Genomic DNA, 9,503 nt, shown 5'->3' on the forward strand with positions numbered 1-9,503 from the left:
TGTGACTAAGACCAAGTATCAGTTTAACTGTGGGTTTTACAGACTAATGGAAAATACAAGTTGTGTGACTGGCGTCTAACACAAGACAGTAAACAGCTTTGCCTGCCTATACTGGTCTGTCGGCAAGTTACAAGTCACATAATATCTATGTCTTTCAGTCGGCCCACTTTGTCTATCCAGCATCCACCATCTGCAGCAATTAGTATCCAGCGTCCTGCGCAGTCTCGGGATGTGACAACAAGAATCACACTGCCATCTCACCCTGCATTAGGGACACCAAAACAGCAGCTTCATACAATGGCTCAGGTAAGCCAGAGGTGCTGGGATGGAACCAGAACTGTGCACAGTGTGTTAGGATGGCAATGTGAAGGCTGGCCTTACTCTTAGACTGGAGGAAGTGGGAAGTGTTCTGGTTTATAACTCTGCATTGTGGGGTTCTCCCTGCAGAAAACCATCTTCAGTACTGGTACACCAGTTGCTGCAGCAACAGTAGCACCTATTTTGGCAACCAACACCCTTCCTTCAGCAACCACAGCTGGTAAGTGGTGAGCTAATTTGTCATTTCTTTCGTTCAGAGAAAAGTTACAAGCTAGAAAAATTCTCTTACCTTTTCTCAAGAGCTTTTCCAAGACTTTTAAGAATCGGTAAGCTGAGTGTGGTGGCACACACCTGTAATCTCAGCACTCAGGAGGCTGAGGTAGGCAGATCGCAAGTTTGGAGCCAGCCTGGGCTACATAGTGAGTTCAGGGCCAGCCTGGACTACATAGCAAGACCCTGTCCCTGCCCACCCCTCAAAATAATCTATAATGTGTACAGAGAGGCCATTGTTAAAGAATTTCCTTTTCTCCCTCATTTCAGGATCTGTGTCACACACACAAGCTCCCACGAGTACAATTGTTACCATGACAATGCCCTCCCATTCATCCCACGCGACTGCTGTGACCACCTCCAACATCCCAGTTGGTAAGTGCTGTGTGACCTTCACACAGAATCCTCTCAGGAATTTTTCAGCCTCTTGACCAGCCCTCATGTTGGTAGCTAATATTGGTTGTTTTTTAATTGCTTATTTTCAAAATAACACTGAATCTGACTTCTAATAATATTTATTGTGCAGATTTGACATTGACATTGGAAGAAAAAACATACCAGTCTTTGAGCACTCAGAGTAAATTTTAACTCTGGTTTTGACTTCCTTCTTCTCAAACTTTACCTTTTCTGTGTGCACCACCTTGTATAGAAATGTTAACTTTACTGATAGATAAAAACAGGAAAAACTGTCTGGAATGAGGAGAATGTGTACACTCTGGTAGATGTTGAGGAGGAACTCTCTGGAGAGTGCAGCACTTGGAGAGCACTAGACCTTGAGGTGGTCACTTTGGTTTTCTTCTGCATGTTACCCCAAGGAACCTCATGACCATCCTATAATTTCTTTTGGCTTTGTTTAGTCCATTTTTAAGTATATGTATTCTTGGGTTTTATGAGACAGTCTCTCTATGTAGCCCAGGCTATCTTCATACTCATTAGGTAGCCCCAGCTTTCCTTAAGCTTGCAGTCTTTGTGCCTCAGCCTTCCTAGTGCTGATTACAGGCATGCACCACCATGTCTGGCTACATGCATTCTTTGAATATTGAATCTTTCGGTTTTTTGCAGCTGAACATTAGTCATCAATTGGCAGTGATTGGCAGACTTTTTCTGGAAAGCCAGATAGTAAATATTTTAGGTTTTAAAGGCCACATAGGTCTGTCACAAGTGTTCCACTCTGCTTTTTGTATAATGACAGCAGCCATGGACTGTGCATAAACAATGAGTGTGTCTCTTTTCCCATTAGACTTTAGTTATACACAGAGAAATTTAAATGTTATATCATTTTCACAGTTCGTGAAGTACTTTTGATTCCTCCCCTCCCCAAGCATTTAAAAGTGTAAACCCATAGGCCACACAGAAACAGGCAGCAGGCCAGATTGGCCCAAGAGCTATAGGTTGCCGTCATCTGTTGTAGAGGGCTGATACAGTGCTTCCACCACATCCAAAGCAGAGTCTGAGGCCAGGAGGCAGAAAACAGCTGTCGTGGACTCAGGCCACAGGCTTTAGTTTCTAGTGTTTTGCCTGACTTAGTTCTGTAATGATGACTGTGCCATGTAATGATGACTGTGTTCTCTACTTCCAAAGATATTAAGTAACTGCCCTATTTTTAGCAGTGTGCTTTTAGAAATAAGGCTGGTTTTGTTTGTTTGTTTGTTTGTTTTTGATGAGGACACAGACAAACAGAACTGTCAGAAGTCTGGTAACCTGACATAGACTCATGGCTTCCTTGCTTACCAGTCCCCTCCTTCTTACACACATGAGAAGGGTTATGGCTTCCCAGTCCTCTCAGTGATCCTTGAGGACACTTTTCTGGAATAGCGGTCCAAGCCGGGAAGCCTCTCTCCTTGTAAATAAGCAGAGCTACACTAGCCTCTGTGCTTAGCCCCACGAAAGGTCTTCAGAGAGAATCCTGCTGCTAGTCTTTCTTACCCTACTGCTCACTATGACTTGACAGTGGATTGACCGAACTTGTCTCATACTCTTTACAAATTCATTTTTATCAAAATAAGTTTTATATGTGAATATGTGTTGCTTTAGCCTTAGTGCACTTTTGTTGGAAAAGACTGGATTGTTCCGTATTGTCATTCACTGTTTTCTGGCTTTACCTGGTAGTGTCATTAGCTGTCCTTGGTGCTGTAATAACAGAAACCTTATTTGGGAATGTGCAGCTATCAAGAAACTCAGACCAGTAAAAAGGGCATTGTGCCTGAGGGAGATGTTTGGTTTCCCTTTCACATACATGCGCACACTGTGAAGAATTGTTTGAAGAGGTTCTTTTTTGTTAGTGTCCTTGTGTCTTCCTAACAGATTACACTGGACATAAACTCACTTCTAGTACCAGGGGACATAAATGTGTTCATTCCTAAATTCTGTTAGGTGATACTCTATCTCGTTTTGGTTTTGTGCGTAGTAATCCAAGTATTTGATCATATTGGGATCCCTTTCAAAATGTCCTAATGTTGAGGAGGAAAACCTGGTATAACCCAGAGCACTGATTTTCAAGTTAATGTATATGGGATATATTAAAATCAGCTCAATTGCTTTTCCTGAGTTGCCCTTGCCTTTTGCAGTTGAGATTAAATCTTAAATTTAGCCATTGCTGCTAAACAGTGCAGAACATATTGAGTCATGAGGGGAAAGGCCAGACTCTGGTGTAGAATGTAAACTCTGCCATTTTTGCAACTAAAATTTTATTGATTTTTTTTTTATGAGTTTACTCCCTTTTGTCCACTCTGTTCACCTTTGCATGGTGGCCCACCCTTATGCTGTAAATGCACTTTTCTTACTTTTTACTTGGCCAAAACTGACTCTGCAGAGCCTGTTTTATTCCTACCATTAATAAAGCTTTGCTACCATTAAAAAAAAAAAAGAGTTTACTCCCTTTTAAAACAGGGATCCTTTTAAGAAGCTAGGTTGAGAGAAAAGGGTCTGGTTCCTGATATTTTATAATAATTTTACCTAAGCTAATAATTGAATATATTAGTGGGTTATTAGACTGAAATAATGCATTTGAAACTTTTGTTACTCCTCTTTTATTTATTTTGATTAAAGCTAAAAAATCTAGGCATGTAACTTGTTTGCATTTGTAAGACTGCTTGTAGCCAAAACTGTTTGGCATCCCAGTAAAGACATGTGATTGCTAATGTTGTGGACTTCAATATTTGTAGCTAAGGTGGTGCCTCAGCAGATCACACACACTTCTCCAAGGATCCAGCCTGATTATCCTGCAGAGAGGAGTAGCCTGATTCCCATCTCCGGACACCGGGCCTCTCCAAATCCTGTAGCCATGGAAACCCGGAGTGACAACAGGTAGGAGTCAATATACCAGTTTACCCATACCGATATCTTATTAATTAGTTGGGTTTTTCAAGAAAACAAAATGTCCCACAACTATAGCATGTATTTATTTATATTTTTGAATTTTACCCCTGAAAAGGACACATTACATAATATTTGTTTTAGTGTTAGGGAAATGTGAGGGTTTTGGGTGGGGTTGTTTTGTTTTTTTAACTGTATTTACTTACTTATTTTTACTTTTTTTGGTCCAAACATTTATTAACATTAATTCTGTTTATGTATTAAGAATATTATAAATTTAACCCCATTCAAGGATTATGTTTTTTTGTCAGATTTTATTGGTACATTTTATTTTATTTATTTATTTATTTTTGATACCAGGAATCGAACTCAGGACCTTGCACTTGCCAGGCACGCGCTTGTGCCACTGAGCTACATCCCCAGCTCTGTTTGTACATTTTAGATAGGCATAATGATCACATTCATCATAGAGAATTTGCACCTGTACATGATATAACTTACTTTTTCCCCATTCCCTTACTCTCCCTTCAACCCCTCCTCCCTTCCCTATACACAAAAGTTTTATTTCCATTTTTCGTTTTTTTCTCATTTTTTTTTACTTTTCCTTTTCTTTCCCCTTCCTCCCTCTCTTGTTCCCCTCCTCATTTGAACACTGGGAAATGTGTTTTGTTCCTTAAGCTATTCTCCTTTTGATGGGTGTTCTCCTGATCCATTTGATACCATTTTTCTTGAGCCATTTGAAAGTCAGGGTTGAGGCATCATGACCGTTACCTGTAAGTATCTCTGTAATGCCTCAGAGCAGTATGTTCTCTTTCTTGACCACAGTTACAGATATCTGAAGTGATTCTTTTGTCTTCCCATTCTCTTTCATGTTTTGACTTTTTTTTTTGGTACCAGGAATCTAACTTAGGACCTCACACTCAGGCAGGCACTGTGCGTCTGAGCTATATCCCTGACCCGAATTGACATTTTTTAAAGAGTATACTTAGGTGGGTCAGGCATAGTGATGCATGCCTGTAATCCCAGCACTGGAGAGGCTGGATTGTTCTGAGTTCAAGACCATCCTGGCCTACAAAGTGAGCTCAAGACCAGCCTGAACTGCATAGTGAGACCCTGTCTCAAAAAAGGCACCAAAAAAAAAAAAAAAAAGAGTATACTTAGGTCAAACTGGGCGTGGTGGTGCATGTCTATAGTCCTAGGACTCTGGGAGGCTGAAACAGAAGAATTGCAAGTTCCGGCCCAGCCTAGGCAATTTAGCTACTTAGCAAGACCCTGTCTCAAAACAAAAAGGGCTAGCGATTGTAGCTCAATGTGAAGGCCCAGGTCCAGCCCCAGGATTTTTTTTAAAAAGTTACATGTATAACAGTTATTTGGTAAAATATTCTTTAATTTGGTTTTGTCACATGTTTTCTTATGGTTAGATTCAGGTTACACATTTTTGGAAAGATTATCACTTAAGTGACCTCACCGTTATTATATCAGAGAGTTAATATTATCCATTTGTCCCATTATTGATTATATTAATTTTTGAATGAAGGTGATCTCTGCCAGTTTTTTATAAAAGCATATTTTCCTTCTTTGTAAACAAATAATTCATATGGAAATACTTTGAGGCTATAAAAATTCTGTTTTCCAATAAACTTTCACTTGCTTTTAATATTTATTAATGATTCTTGGCTGAATTATTTATTAATATGATAGTTGCAGAACAGTAACTTTTCAAAATTATTTTTTCCACTTTTTTTCTTTTTCTGGTTGAGACAAGATCTCCCTATATAAGTTGAGGTTGGTCTTGAACTGTCTGTATAGCCCAGGCCTGCCTCAAACTAGCTGCATTTCTCCTGCTCATTCTCCTGAGTGCTGGTATTACAGGTGTGCACCGCCACACTTCGCTGATTCTTTCTCATTTTGTAAGTTGGCGTTCTGAAATGAAGAATCCTCTTATCCATATTTTTTTATTTTGAGTATATTTTTAAACATCTTGGGCTTCTGGATTTGGTTTTACTCTATGTAATCTATTACTGTCATCTACTTTGGTGTTCAGCTGGTCTCTAGTATGGCTTTTGGGTGCCCCTTCACACTACTACTCTGGCTTTTACCATGTGCCCTCCAGCCTAGCTCTTCCTTGTTTTCTTTTTTTTGTGGTGGTGGTGGTGGTGGTGGTTTTTTGTTTTGGGGGCAGTTTTTTGTTTTGGGGGAGTTTTTTGTTTTGGGGGAGTTTTTTTGAGATAAGGTCTCGCTCTGTAGTCCAGGCTGATCTTGAAGTCACTTTGTAGCCCAGGCTGACCTTGAACTTGCAGCGATCTTCCTGCCTTGGCGCCCAAGCACTGGTTACAGTTGTATACCACCATGCTCGACTCTTCCTTATTTTCTGCCACAAGATACTTTCAGGTCTTACCAGTACTGGAATCTGTTTTTCCAAGGAACCTTTTCATTGTTTCAAAGCCAACATCTGGGCATTAGCTCTTCTTTTGCTTTGGATTGTTACTTTTCTAGGCCTTTTAGCAGGCAGAGATAGGAAGTAGGTGAGAGTTTTCAAACATTTAAATACATGCTGATAGCTCTAGTTCTACCTCAGTCTTTCCCCCATTCCATATTTGTACATCCTTCTCCCCCAGGGAGAATCCTACATAAAGTTGTTTCAGAATTGGATGATTTTTAAACATTGCTATTTTATTATTATTGCATATAGGAATATTTATTTTTGTATTGATTAGGGGTCCACCACCTTGCTAAACACTCTTTAGCTCTAAAAGTTCATATATTATTTTGGATTTTTTATGCAGACATTTATTTTATCTATAAATAAGGGCAGTGTTTTATAAGTGGGCAAGACAGTTTTCATTTTCTTTTTTATGACCTTGCTTATTCCTTCTTAATGTTGGCAATACGTGTTAATAGAGCTGAGGTGGTAGTCTTCTTGTCTTATTCCTGACTTGAAATAATCTAAAATTCTATTACAGATTTTGTTAGACACTGTTTTGGTTTAAGGAACAAAATTGCTTCCTATTCCTGTTTTCTTGGCATTTATATCATGAATGACACAAATGCTGTCACACATTTTTTAATATCTTTTGTAGCATTTCATGTGATTATTGTATTTGAATTTTTTAAATATATAAAACAGGGGCTGAGGATTTAGCCCAGTGGCAAAGCACCTGCCTGGCAAGCACAAGGTCATGAGTTCAATTCCTGGTACCGGAAGAAAAGACAGACAGAAATAAATAAATAAAAGATATTCTAATAATGAATCGATCCCATCTTCTCATGACAGACCTTATTTGATCATTATGCATTTAATTTTATGAGACATAGTACGTTTTCCTTAGGAATTTTTGTATCACTGTAGAGAGCTAGATCCAGTTTTACATTTTACATATAAATGTAAACGACTTTTTACATTTTATGTGAAATTAATCAGGGGGTATTTCCAGTGGTGGGATTTAATTATCTACCTTGTATTCCCAGTTTCACATACAGCTTAAATGTGAAGCTTTACTCTCTTTGTCTGGTTTTCATGTCAGGACTATGTAAAGCTCAAAAATAAATTAGATCTTATTTCTTTTTGTGGTCTCTGAATCAGTTTGTGTGAGATTGGGATTATCTCTTTTATATGTGTTTGATAAAATTTGCCAGTAAAAACATGCTTTCTTTCAAGTGCAATTGAGCAGAAAATATTTTTTTTTAAAGAGTAGGAAATTTTTTTTTAATTATAATTATAAGAGGAAAATTTATTGGAGAATAGGAAAGGGGAATGGGAATAGCTCCTGAGAGACAGAAGGGATCCCAAGTGGGTTCCCAAAATATTGATTGCTGGATTTTTGTGAGTCATTTTTGCTCATTGTTCTTCTCAAAATGCACCAATAAAATATTACCTATGTAGCTACATTTACTGACCAAGGTATTTTTAAAAACTTATTTTTTAAATGCTTACATTCGCTATATGTTCCTTACACTCTGTATATGTTCCATGATCTAAGAAGTTGGGCCACAATTTGGGAAAAGCTGGTATGCTAGTTATAAAGGGATAGATCTAGGTGAGAGGATCATTTGAAGGTAAAGATGAAAATAACCATTTTGTTTCATATGTTATGTGCTCTATCCCTAGACCATCTGTTCCTGTTCAGTTTCAGTACTTTTTGCCAACTTACCCACCCTCTGCATACCCCCTGGCTGCACACACCTACACCCCAATCACCAGTTCTGTGTCCACTATTCGACAGTACCCAGGTATGAGCACAATTTCAAGATGACTTTTTACATTTTCATTTTTTCAAGCAATGAGAAATAAATCAGGGGTCATTTACAGTACAGGATTTAACTGTTCCACCTTTATTTCCAGGTTCACATAAGGCTTAAATGTGAAGCTTTAGGTCTTTAATTTCATCTTTGTGATCTCTGTAAAGGTTGTTACTTAATAATATTTGCACATTTTATCCCCCCCTCAGGATAATCATGTTATTTCATACCTTAAAATGATAGTGCAGTTACAGTGAATAAAGCTTACTTTCACAAAACTTCTGTTGTTTTGTGGAATACTTGTTACAGTTTTAGTTTTAGTAGAGGTATGTTCATACCTCAGCAACCTGATTGGTTTTTTGATAATCTTCCAGAAAAAAAAAATCTCTAAATCTGAGTTTGTGTGAGCTTTTCTTGTGGGACCCTTGGCTCACATTAGACCTCAGAAACCCTGAGTGTCCAGACTGTAGACCTTGCGCTCCTGATGCATGGTCCTGTGTGGTGACCAGAGCTGCATGTGGAGAGTATTGTTTGAAGACAGGTAGAGTACAAATGAAAAACAGAGCCAGGCCTGGTGGTGCCCACCTGTAATCCCAGCACTCAGGAGCCTGAGGTAGGAGGATCGCCATGAGTTTGAGGCTAGCCTGGGCTACATAGTGAATTCAGGCCAACCTGAATTACAAACTGAGACCTTGTCTCAAAGAGCAAAAAAAGAAAAAAAGAAAAAAGAAATGAAAAACAATGTTTTATTTAACAATGTTTTATTTTATTTAGTTAAAATTAGAGAAGTTTCAAATACGTTTGGAATTTTTTTAATCATACACTTTATGAAATCAAAATATAAGGTAAATTTTTCTGATAAAAATTTAGGATCTGAATTGAGATGTACTTTAAGAGTAAAATGCACTCTAGATTTCTAATATACAGTAAAGAGAATATAAAATATCTTACTAATTTTATATTGTATATATTTTAAAGGTTATATTTTATATATATTGGATTAAATAAAATTTATTAAGATTAATTTGATCTGTTTTTATTTTTTATGAGGCCAATGAAAAATACAGATGATTATTTAATTACAGGTGATTTTATATATCCGGTGGACAATGCTAATCTAAAATTCCAGACTTTGCCAGGTGTGGTGGCACATGCCTATAATCCCAGCATTTGGGAGGGTGAGGATGGAGGATCTCTGTGAGTTCGAGGCCAGCCTGGGCTACAAAGTGAGTTCAAGGCCAGCCTGAACTTCACAGTGAAACCCTGTCTCAAAAGGATGGGTAGGTAGGTGGGTAGGTAGGTAAGTAGGTGGGTGGGCGGTTGGTTGGGTGGGTAAATGGATGGATAGGTGGGTGGGTGGG

At 38.3% G+C, this 9,503-nt stretch overlaps 1 protein-coding gene across 1 annotated transcript in view; it reads left to right on the plus strand.

Moving 5' to 3' along the window:
• Window positions 1-9,503, plus strand: part of Sap130 (Sin3A-associated protein, 130kDa) — a 73,492-nt gene that overhangs the window by 22,854 nt on the left and 41,135 nt on the right. Inside the window, exons 8-12 of the mRNA XM_013521047.1 lie at window positions 159-306; window positions 448-538; window positions 859-963; window positions 3,753-3,894; window positions 8,012-8,133. Coding sequence (XP_013376501.1) covers window positions 159-306; window positions 448-538; window positions 859-963; window positions 3,753-3,894; window positions 8,012-8,133 — 608 coding nt within the window. The remainder of the gene's footprint in view (window positions 1-158; window positions 307-447; window positions 539-858; window positions 964-3,752; window positions 3,895-8,011; window positions 8,134-9,503) is intronic.

The sequence above is a fragment of the Chinchilla lanigera genome, unplaced genomic scaffold, assembly GCF_000276665.1.
Source record: "Chinchilla lanigera isolate Chin_1 unplaced genomic scaffold, ChiLan1.0 scaffold00058, whole genome shotgun sequence".
NCBI classification, from domain to species: domain Eukaryota; kingdom Metazoa; phylum Chordata; class Mammalia; order Rodentia; family Chinchillidae; genus Chinchilla; species Chinchilla lanigera.